Raw genomic sequence first — 25,867 nt, 5'->3', positions numbered from 1 at the left:
ACAAAGAATTATACAGTCCAACATATCAGAAGTGCCAATGTTGAGAAACTCCACTTTAAAGTAATGGATGTTAGGTTTGAATCCAGTTTTGATCTTATTTTGTGATCTTGGGGACATGACTTAAGTTTTTAGTCTCTTCTCTTTTGAAAGAACAAAACAAACATCTTCAGTAAAACCACTATGACAACAAACAAAAACCCCAATATTTCAGGCTGGTTGTGAGACCAAGAGTACTGAACAGAGAGTGTTGCTGGGCCCAAAAATCAAGGCCCAGCCCACACGGATTCAATTATAAGACAAGACAAAAGCAGAGAGTACTACTGATAGAAAGCCAGTGTCACTGGAAAAAAAAAAAGTCCCATTTTCATTTTCATCATCTTTTACAGGGATAACAACAAAGAGGTGGAAGAGAATTAAACAGCATTGACTTTCTTTCTGTTCCTTTTCTCAATAAACCTTTTCTTTCTCTAAACAAACAAAAAATCATTAAGGATATACTAGGAGGGGAGAGGGAAAAATGATGAAACTGGAATAAAAATTACTGGGAGGACTGTAGGAGATGTTTCAGCCATGATTCAGTGATGATTTTCAGAGATATTTAGGAGGTGTCAGAGGACTGGTGAGCAATTTAAAAAGGACATGAGAGGCGTTCAGGATGTATATATACTTCCAACTTGAGTGCTTGGGTTTTGGGGATGCCATTCAGTAAGAGAAGAGAATCAAAGAGTAGGACAGATAATAAACTCACTCTGTAGATATATCAAGTTTGAGATGCCTGTGAGACATTTAGATGAAAACTAGAAGCCTCTGGAAGTCTGGTGAGGAGCCAAAGATTTGAGTTAGGAACCTGAAAGCACTGATTGAATTCCCTGGAATGAATGAGATATACCAGGGAGAGTGAGGTATGCCATGAGAGTTTTCAAAAAGTTAAAGAAAACTAAGATGGCACAATCAAGAGAAAGAGAACAACAGAAAGAGAAAGCAGAATGGCAGAATGGAAGTGTAGACTGAATGAGTTTCAAGTGCAAGCAACAGTATCAATTGTCCTAGAAAAATTAAACAGGGGCCTCCCTGGTGGCACAAGGGGTTAAGCACAGCACTATGAAGCTATCCTCAGCTTCTGAAGCATGAATTCAATCCCCAGCTGGCCAGGGAGCTACCCATATGGCGCAGCAGACCTCTCCTCTCTCGCTTGCTGCTCCCCTCAGCAGTGTATTTCAGTCAGTCTGCCAGTTCTGTTTCCCATTCTGGTGAACCTTCTCACCCCCAGCACCTCTGGCCTGTACCCCAGTTCTTGTATGCATAAATAAAAATAAATCTTGGAACTTATATCTAATACTTTCTAAATCAGCAACAGAATTCATCCATCCTTAGAGAGAAGCAATACCAACCATGGAACTGTTTGAAAATGTGAGGGATGATCAAATTTCAAATTAAACTTGGAGTGGGTTCAACTATGTTTATGAACCAGTCATGTCATATCATACAAAAATGAGGACATCCTATGAGATTCTTAGAGATCCCTCAACATCTAGGGTTGCAGTAACTTAGAGAGTGGAGTATATCTTCCATACTCCCATAATTAAACAGTAGAAATGATCAATGGACTAGATCCATCACTATGAATTTTTTTTTTTCAGTCTTGCCTTCTTCTGAGCCTACATCATGAGTTGGATGTTCCTCAGAGACCTCCTGAGTGGAGTAAATCAATATTCCACAGGGATTGGACGGATTTGGCTGGCTGTTGTGTTTATCTTCCGCTTGCTGATCTACATGGTGGCAGCAGAGCATGTGTGGAAAGATGAGCAGAAAGAGTTTGAGTGCAATACTAGACAGCCTGGTTGTGAAAATGTATGCTTTGACGACTTCTTCCCCATCTCCCAAGTCAGACTTTGGGCATTACAACTGATCATGGTCTCCACACCTTCCCTTCTGGTGGTTCTACATGTAGCCTATCGTGAGGGCAGAGAGAAGAGACACAGAAAGAAACTCTATGTCAGCACAGGTACAATGGATGGGGGTCTGTGGTATACCTACCTTATCAGCCTCATTGTTAAGACCGGTTTTGAAATTGGCTTCCTGGTTTTATTTTACAAGCTGTACAATGGCTTTAGTGTTCCCTACCTTTTGAAGTGTGATTTGAAGCCCTGTCCCAACACAGTGGACTGCTTCATCTCCAAACCCACTGAGAAAACAATCTTCATCCTCTTCTTGGTCATTACCTCATGCTTGTGCATTGTGTTGAATATGATTGAACTGAGCTTTTTGGTTCTCAAGTGCTTTATTAAATGCTGTGTCCAAAAATACTCTAAAAAAGTCAAGTCCCCAGGATGCGAGTGCCACAACCTCAAATTCATTGAATGTGGTGAGACAGGGGCCCCTCCCCTACTGCAGAGCCACCATTCAGATTCAGCCACAAGCACTGCCCGGACAGGTGAGACAAAGCTACTCTGTGACACACGAGAGGGTTAAACAAAGAAAACCTGCATTCCTCCTAAGACCTTTTGCTGGGTTGGAAATCAAAGAATGTTAGCCTTAATATCATTTGAGAGGATTGTGAAATTTTTTCAATATGTTCTCAGTTGCATACATCAGACAGAGATCTCATTGTTTTGTTGTAGGGTTCATGTGGACACAGGAGGTATGTTTGAAAAGTTAAATTATAAACTAATCTGAAGAAGTTCAACTAACAGCATTCTTTAAAGTGCCTAGATCTGTCAACTGGAAAATAGAAAAAGTGACTTTTTGGACAAAAGTGATTGCCTCCAAGCTGCAATTGGGGACTGGCGATCTTTCCAAACTGTCAGTGAAGCCTCCACTCACTCAGTTCTTCTCAGTCTTTGTAGAGAAAGACAACAGTGAGGGTAGGGCAGTAGCCAACCCTGGCTCCCAGCAAGGCCCAGTCTGGAGAAAACACCACTGAGCCCAGGAAACTATCAAGTTTAGATATTCCTAGGTATGAGTTGACTACAGGAGAGGGAAGAAAGCCATCATGTAGTGGCCTCCAATTTAAGTACAAATACTATGGAAGCTATCCCACTAATGCCTGAATTAGCAGACATCTGAAAGTGTCACTTGAGAGCTATCAGAATGCAGCTCCCACAGAAAAAAAAAGCACATTGGCAAGCAGCAGATGAGGCCCCAGAAAGTTTCCAACCAATGATTACTTAATAATTAACCATAGAATGTTGAATTGCTTTGTAAATTTCCATATTGTTGGATCTTTTTATAATCAGGAATTAATGATATATGTCACAGTTTGCCTCTAATTTTCTAGCACTTCTTTTTCTGGAACAGATGATTTAATGTGTACTATGCTGTAACATTGGTGCAAAAAGATAAAAAATAAAGATGGTTATTATCTCTTGATTTGAAGATTATAGCTTTCTTTTACTATCCCATTTTTTTGATTTATCATGCTAACACCTGTACATTACTCCAGAATAAAAATGTAGTGGTTTTGTGTTGTCATTTGACTGTCATTGATATCACTACTTGGCGATACTGGGCATGGTTATTCTGTGAAAGAAAATTTGTTACGACAATTTTAGAACAAGATTTTCAACTCTGCTTGGTAAAGATAGCTCAGAAATCATTCTTTTCCACTGGGAATTTTTTGAGGAGAAGTCAGGACATAAAAATGTAATTTTAACAAAAATCAATTAGGTCATGTCTTCCATGTTCTGCCTTCATTAGTATAAAATGTCTAATTACAATTTATACATAATGAAGATAACGTTATTTATGCCATAATGTAGCCAACAGACCATGTCATCAACAGTGATTATAACCTATTATAAAGACTCTTTTCTGGACAATAGACAGGAGTGCAAACTTTGTGGTTTAACTGTTTAATGTACATCACAGATCACAGATGTGAGCTACATCTATGTACTTTATCATTTGACTTGAAAACATCTAGACTTCACAAGTGCAGGTAACCACTGACTGACTTAAAGGAATATCTTCAATGGTGGTAAGTAGTGAAAAACATTTAAGATTTTTGAGAACCTGACCATGGCGTAGACTCTATAAAACCTAGGGTTTTAGTGCACAGAACTGATAGGGAGAGGAAATTTTTTAGCCTAAGGATGAGTTTACTAGAAAAAGCTTTGGAGTTGTTCAGACTCTTCATGTAAATTACAACAGCAAGCTTAAAGGATTGCTGAGACATGTACACTCCTTGCTTTTCCAGTACACATGTAGAGAGAAGACTGAAATTGGAGTAAGGGCTGTGAAAATGAAATTTAGATAGGAAGGTGAATGGTTTTTTTCTCCTTTAATTTACAAAATGAGTTTCCTAAGAACATTCCAGAGGCTCTGAGTATCAGCGAACGCCAAAAGAATCTGGTTGAGAGAAATTGGCAGCTAAATTTTGCCATCTTTATTATTTATCAAAATATTCATTGAGCAATTATAATAATTCCTGCCTCAAGAAAATGTTCACCTCCATTAAGGATCACAGCCATGGAAATGGGATGGAGGGTCTTATACCTGTCTCCTGCATTTACATTGTCATCTCACTTGACCCCTTACAATCTCATAATCTCCTGGTGTTCACAAAGCGGAAAGTAACGTTAGAGATGAGGATAGTGAAACTCAAATGGCAGTTCAATTTTTTCAGGAATATATATCTTGTGAAAGCAAAGTTAACAATTGTTAGATGTGAATTGGCAAGCAATGTCTTCCTTAAAATATTTTCTCACCACACCAGGTCTCCCAGTTCAGTCTTCCTAATTTCAAGTCATTCCTGACTTTCAGTTTGACTCCCTAGCACTTATCCCGCAATCTTTCTGGTCACAGAGTCTTACCTCTGGACACAAGATTTCTTTAATTGGAGTCTGAGGGAAAATGTTTTTGAGTACTTGTATGCAAGAATACTTGCAGGTGACTGTGGTTCCAATCTTCCCAAGGAAAGTTAGCCAATTTCCTTCAGCTAGAGACTACAAAGACAGAGGACAACTAAAGAAGGCTGACCAAAGGTGGTCTGAATTCCTCAATCCTGCCCTCCCCAAGATTACCCCACTATTACCCTTTCTGCAGTTTAGTACATGGAAGATAAATTCTCCAGTTTTGCTTAAGCTGGTTTAAATTGAATTCCTATGTCTTACAACTAAAAGAGGCCTAATAAAACAATTTTCTTAATACATTTCTTTCCTGTATAATAGAAAATAGAGGGAGAATGCTTCTCTTGAATATACCCTTCCCTTTTTCAGGACCAATGGATCAACACCACACACACACACACATATATATATATATATATATATATATATGTGTGTGTGTGTGTTTATATATGTTTCTCCTTTCTCTAGTTCACATCCTATCATATGCATATAACATTTTCTTAAACATTAATGCGAAATCTAGTCCTACCTGAATTTTGTTTATTTAATATTGCATAGAGCACAAAAAAGAGGACATTTTGCTTCCCTTAAAAAATTGGTGAGGGGCCTCCCTTGGTGGCGCAGTTTGAGCGCTGGGTTGCAAGGCTGCCTGCAGCCTCTGCAGCGCCAGTTCGATCCCCAGCCACTGGCGAGGGTCCCCCCAAAAAAAAATTGGTGAGGAAAGCAGTGGTGGAGCACATAGAGGGGAAAAATGTCAGCATTCAATTGAATTTTTATGACACAAGCCCAAGGGAGATGTTCTGGGTGAGACTGTCTGGGAGCTCTTTAATATTAAACTGAGTCTTTTCTCACAGAGAAAAAATTCCTTCAGCTGTAAAAGACAGCTGGTGATTGTACAGAGTATGGGAAATTTTCCATAGATCTATCTTGTTTTCACTGTCCAGTGAGTCTTAATAAACAACTTCCCTATGAAGACTATCATTTATTCAAGAATTTCTCTGAACCTTTAAGATTATCAGACAGACGGCATTATGATTTGAAGTAAGATTACATTAAAGGGGCAGAGATGGGGGAGGAGTTTCTTTAAACATTTATAAACTACTAAAATACTAATGTTCAAGTAAAGTGAGTAGGTAGATGATTTACCCAAAGTGATTAGTTAGTTGGTGTCCAAGACACAACTAGATTCTATGTCTCTTGGCACCACTGTCAATTACTCATTTTTCCCCCAACACTATCCCTTAACCCCTTTGACTCTTTCTTACTTTAAAAAAAAAAAAAAGATTTATTTATGCATACAAGAATTGGGGTATAGAACAGAGGTGTGTGGGGGAGAGGATTCACCAAAGTAGGTAGCAGAACAGGCAACTGCACTGAAATACACTGCTGAGGGGAGCAGCGGGCGAGACAGGAGAGGTCTGCTGAGTCATGTGGGTTAGTTCCCTGGCCAGGGGTGGAACTCCTGCTGTAGTGGCTGGCGATAGCTTGATCGCACTGTATCTTTAACCCCTCCACCACCAGGGATGCCCCAGGCCCTTTCTTACTCTTAACTTCTGAAGCTTGACTTCATATTAGTATTCACTAGTTTTTATGAGTATTTTGCATTGTCGAATTATCCATTATGCAAATGTTTTTTTTTTTTTTTTTGTCTTTGTTACTCTTTCTTTAGAGTCTAGATTCTTATCCTTTAGATTACGGCCATAAAAGACAAACATAAAGCAATAGTTTCTACATTCTTGTTATCAGTATGTCATTAACTAAACCAAAGCTATTCAATCCCCTATTTCTAACAGAAGTTTTTTTTCAGTAGGTAGGCCAAGTGCTTTTGTTTATAAATAATTTATCTCAAAGGAGAGTAAATGTAGTAATTTGAGATTTGACCTTCTGTGGAAGCTTAGCAAACTCCATAAACCAACTTTCTTTGTAGAAGAGTGCTTTCAAACTATATTAAATTGATGACATTAAATTACTGAATGTGGCTAAGGTCAAGAATGTTGTCTGGTTCATCTCCATATATCTTTATATATTCACAGCTTTTAGGTCCTTGATAATTAGCAGCTCAGTGTTTCTTGGGGGACCAAAATCTGTGTCCCTCTTATCTCTTCTATCTACCCAACATTTACTTTTCTGTACTGAAAGAATTCCAAGTTTGTTGGAGATGACATATCCAAGTAGAAAGCACATTTCCAAGTCTTTGCATGCAGATGTAGCAGTGTGACTACCTTCATGTCAAAACAAGACTTTTTTGAACAAAGTTACTAAAAAAGTAGGACTGATCTAGCTTGCATGCATCTTTTTGCTCCCCTTCCTGCCTGAGACATTTAACTAGAGCTGCAACGAACAACTTTCTACCATGAGGTGACTCTGAAGATGAAAGCAAAAGCTTCTGAAAGTACAGAAAGAGTTGTTAGGACTTTGATGCCTTCATGGAATTCCTGCATCAGTCCTAAACTGTTTTGTTGTTGTTGTTTTGTGAAAGACAATTGAACTGCTATCTGATTTAAGTCATTGTCTGGTCTCTTTTACTACAGCCCCAAGCAGTTCTTCACTAAAATCATGTTAGTGACTGGGATGAAAACACAAAGGACACACTTTTATAGCTACTAAAGACAAAAGAAATGACCAGTAAATAGCAGAAACGAAACATGAGTAAATCTCAGTAGCAATTTTTTCAGAACAAGTCAGATGAGATGGAAGTGACATTCTGCATCAAAATTTAAAATTTAAATGGGACCAGGATTGATTTTAGTTCATAACATAATGTCCTTGGAGTTTTCACTATCACCTTAGCATTAGTAAAGTATAGTATGAGACCACTGAAAAAAATTAATTCAGTACTATGTTAGCAGAAATTTGTGACCAGACTATAGGGAATGATTTTCCTACTAGTGAATGATTTCCTTAATGACACAGCTTATTTTATATTCCAATGTTGCAGAATCAGGACAAATGGATCACATGAAATAAAGATTTTCACATAATATGGAAATGCTCTATAAAATTGAACTGCTTCACAATGAAATAAATGATTACTCGATATATTAGTGAGAACTTGAACACATAAAGGTAGGATCAAGAATATTCCTGAATTATATGGGATACATAGCCAGATGACCTCCAAATTTTCTTTGAACTCCCCAAGATCCTATGGTTGTTATACCAAGAACCTACATCTCTAGAACACACATTGGGAAATGGCAAAGTAACACTTCATATTGGTTATATCACTCTGTAGACCTGATACCACAAAAGAGTCCTAAATAACAGACGACCACCTTTAAAAACAAAATTTCATGTGCACTAACAATACACCTCAATAAACAATTTAGGCAGTTTAATAGAATTAGCTATTACATTTAACTTCTTTAAAATCATGGCAATATAGTGACACTTAAGGAACTTGCTATTTTGTATGCTATCAATCTTCTTTAATCTATCTTGAGAAATTTTATTCAAGACTTGGATCAAATAGTCTAGCAGAGAGCAAATTTTTAAAGTAAAATGGAAATACTACCTACCTCACAGGATCGTTGTACAAAATAGGTTATCCATGCAAAGCACTGGCACACAGAGGCTAATCTAAAATGTCAGATATTGTAATTAACAATACATGACTTCATTACATCATTTATCCATATATTATTATTTGCTTATACATTTGTATCCCTCTCCAAATGTCCCCCTAAGAATACAGGCAAGAGTCACACCCTTCATCATTATACCTTCAGGGTTTAACCTACAATAGTCTTCAGCAATAATTAATGTATTCATGAACCTTACAGCATAACTATATTTTATAAACTAAAAAAATCACAGTATTCTGGAATTGGAAGAAATCTGAAAAATACAAATGGTAAGACAGCTCAATGTTAAGTTGACTTGCCTAATGGTACATGAAGTGACAATAAGAATTCAGTTTTTTTAAAACACCAAATGTAGTTTGCCAGAATTTTTTTGATATGAAATTGTCTCAACTATCTCTGAAATATTAGGGTATTCCACAGATAACTGTTACACCCAGTTTTTAAAAACTTTATTAGACAATTAAATATGTATGATCCATGCAAGCTAGCTTTTGCTTATTTCCCTCACAGTGGTCTATTCATCCTAAAATGGACCAACAACTAAACTGTGCATTTCAATAATTGTTCAACCTACCATAAGCATTCAAAAATATAAATGACCACTACATATTAGCCCCATGTCCTTTCTCAAGTATAAATAAAACACAATGGAAAGAATTTCTGATTCAAATTCTAGACTTTAGCTATACATACACATTTCCAGTGCTAGTTTGCCATCTTGTGGCCTCTCTTGTGCAACTCAGTATCTGAACACATTAGGTCTTTGAAATTGATGAGCTTTATACACTTGCACGTCCACTTTTTATATGTAACATGCGAGTTACACTGCCAATTTTACTCCCACACCAACTTCTCCTTAGGTCAGAGGCACAAATGCTGGCAGCTAAAGTGAAGCAAATCACCTAATTCAAATATATGCTCTGAGAGACAAATAGTCAAAAAACATCTGAATATTTGAGTAGTATATTCATGTATGTTTGCTAAAGAGAAATGTATGTAACTATTCTGGTGAAACCAATATGAATATGGCCTCTACTAGAGAGATGGGGAAGTAATAATAGGATTTATATGTAGACTTTACCAAATCCAAATGGTGACATTCTTCCCATTGTCAGTATAAAATCTGCATCTGCTCTCTCTGTGTGCACATGTATACAATAGTGTGACTACTGTAAAAATTTTCCTTCAAGCAGTATTCTAGGATTGTTTATCTAACAACTCATAGGTTTCTTGAACTGATAAGGTGATGGCACAAGTAAAGTGACTTTGACAGTATCTGCCAATGCCAGCTTCCTTTCTACAACTGTGATTAAATGTGTTGATAGCTAAAGAGCTCAGAGCACTGATGGTATGATTGTTTTATTAAATGCTGCCTATTTTTCTTACTAGATAGAGCCAGACTTCAGTCTTGAGATTCCCAAGTCTTTCTTTCAGGATCTTTGTGATTGCTACTCTACTGAGAGCCCAATCCAATGTATCAAAGACTGGAGGGCTCGGTCTGCCCTTCCCCTCAATTCTGTACTTCTGAGGATAATTGCCTACACATGATAGCCTGGTCAGTGAAAAGGCAAACAAAGTAATGTAGCCAGGTAATAGGCATGTTTGGTTCCAAAACTCAGATTTTCTGTCAGGAATATTGGGATGTGGGGGGAAGAGGAGGAGGAGGAACGAGAAGGAGGGAAAATAGTAATGGAAGGAAGGAGGTGGGAGGGAGACCAATATATAACTAAAGTTTAATGATTATCTACATCCAACCACTATTTTGTGTTTGAAAGGTCCACACCTTTGTAACAGAACATTCTGGATGTTTCCGGTCTTTTCAATTCCGGCAGGGCAGCTGCTGGCATTCATATTTGTGGCTCATCTACTTTGACTAGGGAGCTGGAGTGGGATAAAGATTTTGTTAGAAGAAACTAGAATTGCTTCAGTTTCTCATTTTGCACTGGTAATGTGCAGACCTTTTTTCCTCCAAAACTTAAAAATTTAAAAAATCTAAGACATTGACATTTGCCATATAACAACTTACAATTTTGCCTTATGTGCTAAATATATCAGTTTTGTACAGTTGCAATGAAAACTTTCCCTATATAATCCTGCTACACTCTTTTATCCTTCACTTTGAAATGGCAACAACTTCAGCCAGCAAGACAGCAGGGAAAGCATTCTGAGCCAGGGGTCAGAGCTTATAACTACTGTTGTAAGTTATTAAATTTCCCCATCTGTCACTGTCTTCATCTATAAAGTAGGGTAGCTAATTTTCCAGATTTAAATTGCATAAATAAGGTTAGAACAATGCCCAGCTATCATGGGATTAGAAAATATCCCTTTAGGGAAAATACACTTGAGAGAAAACTTTGTAATGCTCCAGCTGAGGTGGTTTTAAGTAGCTCTAGGTAGGTTTAATAAATACATTGAAGATGTTTTTCATTATTCTCAAATAAGTAATGAGTTTACCAGCTACTATTTGGTGGTAGCATACAAAATTTACCAGAATGACTTCTTTGAATATGTGGATTCTATTATTGCAAAGTGTAGTAAAACTGTTTAAGATTGCCTTTTTTGGTATATCACTCCCCCCTTCTCAGTCTTAAGTATCTAAGTGTTAACATTTTGAAACCCCCATATAAAAGGGGTTACTTTGGCCTGGCAAGAAGAGGGACACTCCCTTGTGAGGATGACTCATAGGTACATTTCCAATGAAGACTTTCTGATGTGATCTGCTTCTGAGGAGTTTGAAATCAACCGTCTTCAAAATCCCAGTGACTTCTCCAAAATTTAATCTCATTGCTATAGGGGACCTTAGCATATGAGAGCTATTATCACCCTGATCCCAATTCCTCTTCTTCAATAGACCCTGGGTGATATGAGTATTTAATGGATCTAGGAATGGCTGCATTAAACATGTGTAAATGTAGCTTGCACAGTGCACGTCCTTTTGCTGTGCCCTATGGAGAGCATAAGAACCTGGTTGCTAAGAGAGCAGCAACCAAACTTCTGGCTACAAGTTCTAAATATAGTGCTCCCAATATACACTGAGTAGACTGAAAGCTGACAGAATCTTTTTAACTCCACTACAACCTAACTCCATTACAATTGTAATATTCTTTTACTCTTAACTTCTTTGGTTTAAGATTATATGACTGCAGCAAAGGTCTCTGGTGATTCTCTTTCCTCTGTGTACTCTACCTTCACCAACAGTCATTTCTTTAATAGCTCAAGAAGTTCATCCTCTCCCCCTTCCCTGGGAATCAGTACTAAGCCATAAACATAAAAAAAAAAAAAAATTAACTGGGTTAAAAAAAAAACAGTATCATCTACAAATCAATTCTTGTTTCCTAATCACCTGAGAATTCCCTTCTGCTATCAAGACAGTTTTTTACAGCATGACTCTAGTTAAAAACACTGACCAACCTATTATCTCATTCAGTTGTGTATATCTCCAGATGAAAGCACATATAGCTCTGGAGTCAGTTTACTGGGTTAAACTCTCAGCTCTCCCTTATACTAACCATGTGACCCTTACAGACCTTGCCTTTCCAGACTTTATTCAATTTTCTCATCTTAAAATGGGGATATGAGCACCTCACTCTTAAGAGTTGGTATAAGAATAAATGGAAATACAGGGAAAGTTCTCAGCAGAGTGCCTAGCACATAGTAGTTGCCAAACATATTAACTGTTATCATCATTAGCAGATCAGATACTTGGGACCTTGGCTGGGGAAATTTATACTTAGCGGCCTCCTTTAGAGAAACTAAACAGAAAATCAAAGACAAACCTTGAATGTTGACCAAAGATCTGAGGCATCCAGCGGGGGTGGGGGAGGGCAAGAGAGGGTGGAGGGAAGAAAACAAGAGGGGAAAGAACACATTGGACTATGACTAAGGCTGCCAGAAGGTGAGTGCAGTTAGGAGGAAGCAAAGTGTAGAGGGGGCCCAATGGAGCACTGCTGGGACTCTAGTGGTGAGCCTAGTGAAGTAAGACAATTATAGAGGTATAAACCTACACCCCTAAGACATATACTGTGTTGCAAATCAACATTATCTCAATAAATATAACTTTAAAAGGACCTTAGTCCTGATCTTAAAGTATGTAAAGATTTTATCTTTCTTGGCTACTAAAAAGCCACTCTTGTACTGTCTGTATTTTCATACTAATTACTCTTTCTCCGCTTTAAGCACTACGATCCTGTTTATTAAAAAGGTTTCCTCTAGAACTTTCATTCTTTACTGCTTCAGATTTATATTCTGCAACTTTATATAACTAAACTTGAATCTCCCAAGCATTTTGGTTGAAGCAGCAAATTTTCCAAACTCCTTACATATACCATAGGATAGAAGCACTCTCCCTGCCAAACTTCTTGAGACTTCAACACCTGACACAGTCTTCTTACACCAGTTCTACAATGGGTACAACCCATTCAAAAAATCAGACCAAAATTCTTTAAATTTCTCATCCCCAGTAAATTTCATTTACAGTCTAATTTAGTAATCTACCACAATCTTCAACCTACCTTTTCAGACACTGCAAACTGCATTACTCCTAAAATCTTAAATTTCCATACCTAATTCTTGGTCCTATTCTCATTATACCCTGAGGTTATAAGACTGCCAGTTCCGGGGCCACTTCCTTCTGTCTTTAGGTTTCCTAACCTAGCCAGGTTCAATTCATTGTTGCACTATTTCTACAAAGACTAAACATTTCCCTCTTCCTCCTCCACTCAAACTGAGGACTATTACTGAAAAGAATCAACTAGAACTATAGAGCATAAGATTATGCTCAGTGGGGCCTCCCTGGTGGCACAGGGGTTAAGTCTCAGCACTATCATCACTAAGGCCTGAGTTTGATCCCTTGTCAGGGAGCTAACCCACATATAGCACAGCAGAGCTCTCCTGTCTCACTTGCTGCTCCTTTCACCAGTGTATTTCAGTAGATCTGCCTGTTCTGTTCCCCATTCTGTCCCTAGTGAATCCTCTCACCTCCTGCACCTCTGGCCTATACCCCAGTTCTTCTATGCATAAATAAGTAAATCATTTAAAAAAATATTATGCTCTAACTCAGCAGAACCTTGAATGTATGTTTCTCTTACATCTCCAATTTAGCTCCTCCTATTCATCATCTCAAATTTTCTAGTGTTCTAAGTCTTGCTGTTGAACAGAACGTTATTTGCCATCTCATGACAAGGAGCTCAACATTTCTTGACTGAGAGGTGTCCAATTTTGTAATAATCTGTTATTGGGATCTGGTTCTGTCCACACTGTTCTTCAACTTCTCTCTTCTAACTCTACACCTCCACAGAATCCACAAAAACTTATTTTAAAAGTCTTCAAATAAAGTCACTAAGTGTTGGCATTCTTCATAGTTCACTCCTTGGTGATCTTTTTCCCTGGTTGCATCTTTCAATCTAGCAGAATTAGGTGCAAACTCTATCTCAGATTCTGGGCCAAATGCTCAGGGTACAGAAAAAGATAGAACGCTTATCTTCAATGGATTTTAAGTACAGAACTACAGTTCCACATCCTTAGAAAGAACTGATTACTTCTCTGCCTTGATAATCTAATCAAGACTCTCAAATGTGGGCCTCCCGGGTGGTGCAGGGGTTGAGCAGTGGGTTGCGAAGCTGCCCGCAGCCTCTGCAGCGCTGGTTCGATCCTCAGCCCCAGGGTGAGGGTCCCACATGGCACGCAGACCACTCCTGCCGCCCGCTGCTCCCCTCAGCAGTGTCCTTTTGTCAGTCTGTCTGTTCTGTTCCCCGCTCTGGCTCTGGTGAATTCTCTCGCCCTCCTGCGCTTCTGACTGTACCCAGTGCTTGCATAAATTAATAAATCTTTAAAGTTTCTTAAAAAAAAAAAACCCTCAAATTCAACACTTTCCTCCAACTCTATTCCTTCTACATTATCATGACAAATATTAGCTATTCATTATCTTAACCCCCTTACCAAATCCTCCTTACTAGTACTTGAATATGCTAATTTTTCTATAATTTTCCAAACCTGGCTGGACTCCATAACACCCTCCAGGTATCATTCTATCTTCTCTCTCCTTTACAATTAAACTGTCCAAAACTAGGTATTTACACTTGTTCCCTACACTCTTCAAACTATGTAATTGCAAAAGTCACTAAACCCAAAGTAAACTTTACAATCTTTATCTCAGCAGAATGTGACAAACTGCACACACCTTGAAAAGCTTTCATCCTACCAGTCTCCTAATTTTTCCTCTCTTTTAATCTACTGTAAAGTATTGAGTTGTTCAGAGGTGAGTTGGATTCTTTTCTCTACACTCTTTCCCTAAGCAATCATTCATCCACATAACTGCTCCTCTTCTAGGCTTAAATATCCAAATAAATGATATTCCACCATTTACTCAAAACCTAGATATTTTGATTTTCCTTTCCCTCCTTCCCTATGTTCTATAGTGATTAAGTCCTGACAAACATTCCAGCTCTCTCAAGTCCACTCCCTTCACTCCCTTCCCCACCACTGCTGTACATCAATTGAGTATCCACTCTTCTGTGGATAACAACTGGGACAACCTTAACTGGTTTTATTGAATTCCCACCGCCACTGGCCCCCCGGGATGCGCCCTCACCAGAGTGAACTTTTAAAATTACAAGGTTAAGAATCTCACCCCTTTATCTAAAACCTAAATGTAAACTCATTCACTAAGATAGTCCAATACAATTAGGTCTTTATAGGGTCACACTCTCCTGCTACTCTCAGTACCTCTCATATCCATTAGTCTCCATTTAAATTCATATTAACACTCTCATCTGGCTTCCATTATGTTTTGTCTGGATTATTTGGTCTCCTTGATTTTTATCACCAACTTACCCAATCTATCCTCTCTGCAGTGATAATTATCTTTACAAAAGTAGTATATTATCAAATTGCTCAATTTAAATACATTAAATTTTAAAAAGTAAGATTAAATATGGCACACAAGAACCTTCACGAGATGATCTTCAGCTTTTGCAACCTACAGAACAAGCTATAACACTGCAAATGCTCTATGCTGCTTCGGAACGTAGACCTAGAACTCCCTTCTCCTTTCTGACAATCCAATGACTACAAATTCACCTTTCAAGACTCACCTTTTTTACACTTTCATAACTACCTACATCTTCTTTCCCTTGCTCCCAAGTAGAACATTTCCTCTTTGATTGTCTAGTTGTATGTACTATTTCTGTACTTTCAGCTATAGCAACTGTGCTTGCCTGATCAAAATTTGCCTTGTTAAAAATCTATCTTTGTCTAGCCCTTTAAAATAGTAACTTATGCTAAATTTCAGCAATTTAACATTGCTGGAAATTTCCCAAACTGTTACAGTTCACTTAACACAATGGTATTGAACCTGTTCTAATGTGTAAGAATCCAATTCTCTGGGTTGAAAAGAGAAAAATCTGTATCTTAATAATGAAACCTCAGGCAAATCTAGGCTATAGGAAGAAAACATCTCAAAACAATAGCAAGGAAAAGTATACCATGGAAAAATACACTTTTAGTCTTTTTTAATCCTTAGGCATTACATTTCATATCAAACTTTACCAACATGCTATTCTATAAATTCATATCTATTTTATACCATAATTTGAATCTTTTATTTCATGCTAAAAAGCCCACTTGTTCATAATTACCTTTAGTATACTGTACCTGGAATATTAAAAATTTAACTCAGTGTTTACAAACTCTTTCCCCTGATAATGTGAGAGAACAATTACAGAAATATCTAGTCTTCAATTTTCTTAAAGCTAAATGGCAAAAGAAAAGCTCCAATACATTTTCACTTAACAATGGCCCATCACTACATTCATCAGAGATAAACCTATTTTCTACTGCACCGAATATAAGCAGTTTTGCCAAATGCCTATATTCAAGAGCTAGGTCAACTTCTAAGAAAACTGTACGGAAACATTCAGTTGTTAACAAAAATTTAATATTAAAATTATTCAAAGTTAAGTTATTGTTAATTTAGGGTAAAACATGTATTAATCACCCATAACAACTTTTAATAAATAACAGTGGGCTTACCAAGGGGTAGGAACTTTAATGTGTCAAGTTTTATGCATATTGGTAATAAACCTTAATGAAGTGAAACGAACTAGTCAATGAAACCTATTAGGCTCTAAAAATAAAACTATAATACTTTAATAATAAAACTTAAAAATATTTTCCAAAAGAAAATTCACTCCTTGACCATGCTTATTTATTCAGAGTACCAGCAATTTCAATTAATGTTAAGTGCTTCATTTTTCCTATGAATCTGATGTTGCACAGGAAATATATACATTTTCATATCATCACAATGTCACTGATATCTCAGGCTAATAATAATAATAATGTGAATGCAACTGGCTTATAACAAACACAAAGCCAAAAATCAGTGCTACTATTATGGTAAACAGAAACAAAAGTAACTATTTTGTTTGCTTCCAAGTACTGATTTTAGTTGAACTTCAAATGAAGGTCATAAACTCTCCTGAAACAGCCTCTATCTCAGGCAGTGAATCAACAGTATAAATATGGTGAAGCTAAACTATAAGTGCTAACTATGTATTGAATAACCGAAGTAATTATAACAACTAATACTGCTCTGGAAGACCAATCTAATGAAAAAGTATCATTAGATATGGTGGGTAAAATACAGACAAATCTGTACAATCTAACATCTATAAACAGTAAAATCAAAACATCCAACTTCCTTATAGAAAGTGTTTCATCTATGTAATTATAAATGTTAAGGACTCTTGCATTTTATAAACACAAGATGGGCTCACTTTGATGATACCAATTTTAAGATTTATAAAAATGTTTAAAAAAATCTTTCCACAAAAGTTTTTACAGTTTAAAGCTATACACCAATCTATAAATCTCAGAAAATGAACAACAGAAAAAAAAAAAAACCTTTATAAGATCACATGTATAAAACAAGAAATGAAATGTGATTTTATTTAAGGCAATACTGGGCTACTTCACAAATCACCACCTCAAATATTTACACTGCTCCACACTACTAGTTTCTATCACATTCACAAAGGATTTTTTTTTATACCAAATGTTTAAACTCTTCAGTGTAGTAAATTCTTTGTTCACATTTCCATTATATTTCATGGAATTAGAGTAACTATATCCAATCAGAAGCATTGGAAAAAAAAACCTGTAGCTATAGGAAACTGCTTAAGAATCTGCTTTAATTTCCTATGAATACCACCTAAAAATCCTGGATGGAAAATTTACAAAGCAGAGCAAAGTGTTGATATAATGTGCCTACTTTGTGAAAATATTGAAATCATCTTGTAAATGTTTTATGTAAAAATCAGTGAACTATGCAGTTTCTATTTTAGATCAAAAAATTCTTAATTTAAAACAATAAAAGAAGTTTTAAAAACTTGATCACTTAGTTAAAAATTAAAATTCCAAATATAAATGTGTCATTTAATAGTTTAGACTTACAGACTGCTGGTGGCAGCAAATGATTTACAATAATAAATATATACAAAAAAGTATCTACAAACAATGAGTACTGTTATACATGAGCAGTGACCTGGTGAAACGTATCAATCACACAGATAATTCTGTTTAATTCATGGAAAGGGCAACTGGTTCATAGAAATTTCAGTTTAGCTCAACTATTTACAATAACTGAAGTATTGATTCTGTTTAAGTCCCATAGGGATTAAAAAAAAGTTTTACATGACAAATGTCATGGTTTTTTTTTTTTTCCTTTTTTTTGGCCAGGTTAATTCACATCAATAACAAAAAATAATGGATAACTTTCACAATTCTAGCATGCTTGATGGCTCCTATTTAAAATAAAACTGTAAATGATGTATTTATAGTACATTAGTTATCAGTATTGTCCTCTCCCTGTGGCTTTACCCATACTGATTTCTTTTATGATAGGTACATCTGCATCATTTGAATGTACTTCAAGTTTTTTCAGACTGACGGTAGGTTTCATTTCCTGAAGTTGCTTTAGGACAAGCTCAGTGCAATCTTTAAGAGTCTTGTCTAAAACAATTTTTACATTATCACTGCACTGAAGCTGTGATGGATTGGCAAACTGTACAAAGGTTTCATTTTCTTTACAAGAACACACATGATTTCCACTAGTCACAGCAGTTTTGTCAATATTTTTTCTTGAATTTGAATGGGATCCTTTTTTATTTCCACTATTTGGATGCTCTTTGTCAGTATTTTTTTTCTGCTTTACTGCAGACTCCTCAAGAAACTTCAGAAATGATACTTCAAATCCCATTGGTTTAAATGAACTCCAGTCAAAAGATGCAGGGTGCTCTTCAGTGGTTTGAATTGCAACAGCAGTTTCTTCTTCTTTATGCACATTGCTTAACTCAACTGCTGATGCTGGTTCAGGTTTTTCAACTTTTCTCTTCTTATTTTGGGAAACATTTTTTTCTTTATTAACTCTCTTCAAATTACTTGCTTTTTGCTTTTCTGACTGGCAAGGGTTATCTTCCTGAATATCACTACTTACATTTGAAGAGGTATGAACTTGGGTTTCTACATTTGTGTTGTCTTCATTGATTAATTTTGTAATAAATAATTCTGTTAGTTCATCCATTTCATCTTTTTCATTTTTTTCAACTTCCTTCTGTGGAACGTCAGTTGTTCTTGAGTTCTCACTGCTCTCTGATACACATGTGCCAGAATCTTTCACATCACTCTTATCAACTTCTTGCTCAGAAATTTCCTTTACTTGTGAGTTGCAACATCGTTTGTAGACAATAAGAAGATTGCGGTGTTGTGAAGTAAATGCCTTAGATAATTTATGGCATTTATAATGTCTAATTATATTGCTTTCACTTGTAACAACTGATGTACACCCCTTTATCATACATGGATACTGGGTTACAAATCTGCTTGTACACTCAGATAAGGCATCATTTCTAGCCTTTATAGAATATACATGCTTTCCACGTTTCAAAGAGTAAGGCTTATTTTCTTCAATCTGCACAATCTTTGCATTCTTGTTTTCTATATTATTTTTTTTCTTTCTTTTGGTCTTAGGCATTTTGATTCCTTCCTTTCCAGATCTGCTGTGTTTTGTCCCCCGATGTTTAGATTTGGTCTTTTCTTGGTTTGCCTTGCTTGACATATTTTCCTGGCCAGGTGTTAACCTTCTTGGTCGAATTAAATGAGCTTTATGCTTGTCATTATGTTTATTAAAAATATGTCGGAGGAGATTAGACCGAGTTGCATATATACGGTCACAACCTTCACAGTCACACTTGTATATGCCATCTTCCTCAGTTTTATTTCCCCGTAAGCCAATTCCATGGTCTGCTTCAAGATGAACAACATAGTTTAAATATGTGGTAAATGAAGACTTGCACTCTGACTGGTCACATGGAAATTTCCCAACATCTATAGAAGCAGTCATACTTTCAATTTCCTCAGGAGTCATTTCATGAAGTTTCATGTAGTGTTGTATTAGGCCAGTAATTGCTTGGAAAATTCGAGAACAGTCACTCACCTGACATCGAAATTCTTTCACAGTTTGTTTTGTTTCAATTTCCTCACTTTCTTTACCAGCTTCACTCTCCTCTTCAACCTCTGCAGAAAAGGCAGGTAGGTCTGATTTGTGTACAGCCTGGTAATGCAGAATTAAATTTTGCTGTATTGTAAAGGCAGCAAAGCAACCCTGATGAACACATCGATAAGGTCTGTAGGGACTGTATCTCGTTGGAAACTCAAGGGATTGAGAAACTGGCTTTTTCCCTCTTTTCTCCTCCTTTTCTTTTTTATGTCTTCTAATTTTCCTTCCTTTGGTTTGTATATTTGTTAGGGAATTTGTATTAAATTGTCCTGAAGTAACTGTAATCACTTGTGAAGAACTTTCTGTTTTTTCAGGACTTTTTTTTTCTGTAAGTTCTTTTTCTGGGGTTGGTGCCACATTATTTAGAGCATTTTCCTTCAATGTTCCCAGTTCCAAAGGAGGCTGGAATTCCCTCTTATTTTCCTCTGTTGTTGCTAGCTGCTTTTTCACTTGTGTAATTCGTGGAGCTGACAAATTTTCATTCTGAGATTTTCTTCCATAAGGCCTTTTTATTTTTAACTTTACCATTTCTTCTGTTGTAAAATGATGTACCAACTGACAATGTGCCCGGAGATTAGAATTTCTTGTAAATGTTTTTGTACATGTAGGTACTACGCATTTAAATGGAGCAAATTTCAACTGATTTTTCTTAATCTCAAGAATCATCTCTGGAGTGTACTGGTGAATCTTACCATAGTGCTTAAACAATGCATCCTTTGTCATAGCACTGTAACTACAGCCTTGGTTTTGACATACAAAGGGTTTATTAACTTTGTCACTAAATTGAATGTTGTTTATCATTTCAGAAACTGGCTGAACAACTGTGACATTTGGAATTAACTTAACTGGAGTAGGAGTCAGTGTCACTGATGTGTTTATTAGTACACATTGGGATGCTGGAGTGGACAGGTCGTTTTCTAATTTTAATTTCTGTAAGCCTTCTAAAATTTCTTGTATTTGATCTTCCTTATGCAATACTTCCGACTGAGGAATGTTACTTTTTGTTGGCATGACACCTATAAAAGAGGAAAACTGAGAAGAATCAGGTAATTTATTGTTCTGTACAGTGTTTACTGAAGGGAGCTGAATGCTATAATTTATTTGCGCATTCTGTGATGTTTCACCAGTACCCTGAGATCCACTTTTTACCTCAAGTATTTGAGAATTCATAGCACTTTTAATAATTTCAAGAGTCTTTTCAAAGTTTTGCATAACATTATCTTCAGATATCTGCAAATCAGAATTTATTGAAGTTGTGCATGAATTCAAAGCCATCATTTGGGAATCACCATTTTCTGTTTTTAATGTTAAAGGAGCTAACACTGTATGGGACTCAAGATTGGTTTTAAAGTTTTCTTTTACATCAGTCATAAATAACTGATTGTCAACATTATTTAATTTCTGTGTTAAATTTTCCAAACCCTGAGGTTCACAATTTGGAATTACATTTGAATGAAGGTTAGTAGTCGGTATCTCAATACTCTTTGTTATAAGTCCCATCGCTGTTAAATCACTTGTTGTTACCAAGTTTTGGGAAGCATTAGGTGCAATCAGCGGAGGCGTAACTTTCTTTCTTCTTTTAGAAGCACTATTTCCCTTTTTATTTAAATGACTAGACCTTGTGTTCTGAGGTCCACTGATAACTGAAACACGTGAACTGTTATTGGTGAAGTTTTGTGATGGTCCACTAGAATTAGGGAATGAACTAGAACATAAACCATTTTCAACAGTCTTCAGTAGTAAGTCATTTGTTGGAAAAACAGGCAAACTGCTACATTCCTCAACGGAAGAAGTTTTGGAATTTGGTGTTCTATTCTGGTGTGTTAGCAGGGGATTTGGGTGGCATACAGTCTGCAACAGGGGTGGCACAGTTGAATTTGGCATCACTGTTGCATTTACTTGCGCTGCATCTGAGACACAGCCTGTTGGAACATGAGAAAGCATTTCAGGGCCCTCAAATGTACTGGGAATGCCAGCAGTTTCTAAAGCCTGTTTAATAATTTCACTTCCTTCTTGACTAACACTTGTACTAAAGTTAGTAACACCAGTCCGAGGGAATGTATTTGGTAAAAATGTTGATGAGCGATTTTCAGCAGTAAGAAGCTGCAAGAACGATGGATCTTTAAAACATGCCTCCGGATTGAAGTTAGACTGCTGCTGCTGCTGCTGCAAATTTACTGCATTTGCAGAGAGAATCATGCTGGCAAGAAGAGAAGGCTGTCCATTATTTTGTAGAAGTTCTTGAGCAATTTCTGCTCCATCTAGTGGTTTACAATAGGATCGCTTAGACAAATGTCCACCTAAAGATCTGGGATTAGTAAAAGCCCTGTAACACCTGCTACAAATAAATTTCCCATCTCTGATAATTGCAGGCCATTTAGCCCTTTTGTTGTGCTTGGGTTTTCGTTCCTTCCCATTTGGGCCCCGTCCACGTTCTTTTTTAACCTTTTCAGGGGCAGACTGTTGGACACTGGTGCCACTGAAGTCACTCGCAACATTCACTTGTGAAGGAAAAACTGCATTATCACCATTACCGCCCTTTAGAAAGGAGTTAGTGTTTCCTTCAATCTGTGAGGAAAAATGATTTGTATTATTTTCCAGTTGGGAAAAAACAGAATTAGTCCCACTATCTGCTGGCGAAGGGAAGAGAGACATTGAATTACTTTCTGCAGGTAAAGGAAGGAAAGGATCTGAGCCACTGTCAATATTCAAAGGCAAAGCTGTTTTGGTTAGATCTTCCATTTGTGCTGGCAAGGTAGCATTAGGTAAATTTTCCATTTGGGGACATAACATACCACCACCATGTTCATTTTTATCCTGAGAAGGTGTATTTGGATTAATGACACTTTCAACTGAGGGCAACAGTGGAGTTGACACACTTGCTAAATGAGTTGGAAAAGTGGAAGGTGAGACATGCTGCAACTGATTTGAACACGTAGGATTCCCATTGGCTTTGGTCTGTGGTGTAAAAAATGCATTATTAGAGTTGCTCACCTGTGAGGGCAAAAAATAAACAAACTTTCCATTATTTGGTGTATTTAAGTTGTTAGATTTCTGACCTTTTTTACTTTTGCGTTGCATTTTAAATGCAGCATATTGGTCAGGATGTGCTGTCTTCATGTGTTTCCCAATACTCTGTGAAGAATTATAGGTTCGAGTACATCCCTCAACCTGGCAACTGAATTTCTGAAATGGTGCTTTTGGAGGCACTGATGGAGTTACTAAAGAACTACTTAGGTTGGGTTGTGGTGGAACAAATGTAATACTTTCCAAAGTCTTAAGAGGTAAATTATAAATACTTGATGTTGTTTTAGCATTACCTCCACATTCAAACTTAGATGTTGATAAACTGTTTTGAAATCCTGCTTGACTTTGTACAGAGAAGGTCATCAGGTTGTTCACTTGTCTTTGTAAGTTTTGAGGGGTAAGGTCACCTATTTTGAGGGTTTCTGAATTTATTAAAGAATTCTGAGTAATCTGTGTTTCATTAAAACAATCTTGTTCTTTTCTCTCTTGAAAATCTGAATGACACAAATTATTACAAGTATTTTCAACTGGTGTATTTAAGTTTGTGACCAGTGACTCATCTGTGCCTTCCACAGATGAGCTTTCTTGCTTTCCAAAGTTATCCTCAATCCCCTGATTGAGAGACACCTTAATAGACACAGCGACTTCACTGGCCTGAAGTAAAGGAGTAGCGGCAGGATTTTCCAAACCATTTGACAAAGGTCCATCAGCTTGCCTAAACTCAGGCACAGAAATCTGATCTTGTTTGGTCATAACTGATTCGGCCTTGCTTTTATCCCAAGTATCACTTCCATCTGCTGATAAGGTGTTTTCAACGTTATTTTCTGAAAGAACCGTAGATCTCTCTTTCTCAGAACTTCCTTCTGAGTTCTGATTCACTTTGGAAAGCTGAACAGAATCTCCAGATGAATTAAGTTGGTCTTCAGGAGGTAGCACTTTCTCAGAAGTACTGTGATCATCCAGATGCTTTTCTAATTCACTCTGAGAACGATAAACTTTACCACAACCTGTGAACTTACAAGTATAGGTATTATAATGCTGTGCTTCATGATCATATAGTAAATAAGCTTCTGAAAAAATTCTACCACATTTAGGAAACATACACTTTGCTCTAAAGACTTGGTGTTCCTTTCGGTGGGTTAAGAGCTCTGCATAACTATTAAAACCAGCCTTACATTTCATCTGTATACATATATACGGTTTACTGCCACAGTGCATTTGTAAGTGATCATTGAGATGAGTAACACTTACAAAATGCCGTCTACAGTACTGGCAAATAACTTTTTTGCTTTGCATTTCAAGAAAGCGCTTGGCATCTTCATTATCCTTATGCCCCTTTACATGAGCAATTAAATTTTTAAAGTACTTAAAGCCCTTTTTACATAAAGTTACAGGGCAATTAAATTCATTAACAGGTACTGGCTTCTGGACTGGGATCACTTCTGGCTCATAAGACTTATCTTTGTCATCATTCTCATCATCTGAACCATCGTTGTCATTAAATACTATGAAGTCTGTTGAATAGAGACTGTTCTTTTTTATAGGCCGCTGTTCCTGCTTGGCCACAGCATTTGTCTTCTGATTCTCATTGGTAGTTGTAATCTTAGGAGGCCTTCCCAATCTTCTTAAAGGTTTCATAGCTGCTAGTCTCTCTTTACTGGATTGTTTAACATGCAATGTGACATGAGGGACAAATGTTTCTTTAGAATTAAAGTTCTTTGCACATATGGGGCAACTATAAATTCCATCTTTGTAATGTTTTTGAGCATGCCGTACTATTCTATGACCAAGGAATTCTTTGTCACAGAGCACACAATACTGCATGTAGGCTTGCCAATTTCTAAATCTAGCAGATATAAATCCTCTCTCTCTTAATTGTTTTATTTCTCTCTTCTTTTGCTTTTCATCACAAATGTCTTTAAGGAGGCCAGAATTAGCACCAACTCCACCAGAAAGTCCATTCACAGAAGTTTCTTTAATCTCTTCCTGGTAGTCTAATACTTTCTCATAAACTTCACTATCATTTAGTTCATCTATTGAAGACACTATGGATGCTTCTTCCCCCATTAATGCAAGACATTGTCGTTTTAAGGTTTTCCAATCCCAGAATTCTGGATCAAAGGGCCACTGAGTTTTCAATACAAGTAAGAGCTCACAGCGCAAAGAATTTGGTATTGGAAGATTTTCTTCATCATATTTCTGGTCTGGCTGATTATACAACATTTCCACAGCATAATATGCATCTACTGTAGGTTCAATAAGAAATTCACTCAGTTGACAAGCACGTTTAACTTCCAGATCATCAGGCAACAAGCACGAAATGGTCTTGCAAATAGATATTTTCACTTCAGTATTTTCTGTAGATTCCAAGCGAAGAGCTTTAACACACAGTTCTATACAGGTGGCAAGTCCAGCAGCCCCTTCAGTCTGTAGAAAAGCAAAGAGAAAATGTTAATCTATACTAATCAACACAGATTTCTGAATTTATTAATTTTAAAATGTGGTTTGCATTTCTCAAATTTTGCATATGAAAAGATGCCCTTTCTGAAGCACTGCAGCTTAGTCTGCTATGTAAAACTGTCTGTAAAATAAACTGCTACTGGCACTGGTACCAAGGAAGCGATATAGAATAGCAGAAAAGCTTAAGTACTGGGAGCTAAGATAAGACCTGGGTATAAAATCATTTAATAGCTAGCCAAACTTGGAAGTTATTTAATTTCTTTGACATTTCATATGTCATTTATAAAACAGAGGTCAAAATAGCACTTAAAACTTTGCAAAGTTGCTGTAGCATTAATGGATTTTATGTAACTAAAGTAACTGGTGTAGTTCAGTATAATGTCTGGTGCATACTA

The 25,867-nt window shown here is 36.8% G+C and overlaps 2 protein-coding genes across 3 annotated transcripts in view; one reads left to right on the top strand and one right to left on the bottom strand.

Moving 5' to 3' along the window:
* The window catches only part of GJB7 (gap junction protein beta 7), a 34,101-nt gene extending 31,536 nt beyond the window's left edge, over positions 1-2,565 (top strand). Inside the window, exon 4 of the mRNA XM_037520064.2 lies at positions 1,641-2,565. Coding sequence (XP_037375961.1) covers positions 1,666-2,472 — 807 coding nt within the window. The 5' untranslated portion in view covers positions 1,641-1,665 and the 3' untranslated portion in view covers positions 2,473-2,565. The remainder of the gene's footprint in view (positions 1-1,640) is intronic.
* A 5,800-nt stretch (positions 2,566-8,365) lies between these two features.
* The window catches only part of ZNF292 (zinc finger protein 292), an 85,130-nt gene continuing 67,628 nt past the window's right edge, over positions 8,366-25,867 (bottom strand). The window contains exons 8-9 of one of the 2 annotated variants that reach the window (XR_008553269.1): positions 10,215-25,439; positions 8,366-8,426 (exon numbers count right to left, since the gene is read on the bottom strand). Coding sequence is in view for 1 of the 2 variants with exons in the window: in XM_037520060.2 (XP_037375957.1) it covers positions 18,279-25,439 (7,161 nt within the window). In the remaining variant the exon portion in view is untranslated. Of the gene's footprint in view, positions 8,427-9,254; positions 25,440-25,867 lie in introns of those variants that run through there. The other variant, XM_037520060.2, reaches the window with a different exon arrangement.

This window comes from Talpa occidentalis, unplaced genomic scaffold (assembly GCF_014898055.3).
Source record: "Talpa occidentalis isolate TD23 unplaced genomic scaffold, MPIMG_talOcc4v2.1 talOcc4.2, whole genome shotgun sequence".
NCBI lineage: Eukaryota > Metazoa > Chordata > Mammalia > Eulipotyphla > Talpidae > Talpa > Talpa occidentalis.
The sequence above is the reverse complement of the archived record's forward strand: the minus strand, read 5'-3'. Positions and strand labels throughout refer to the sequence as shown.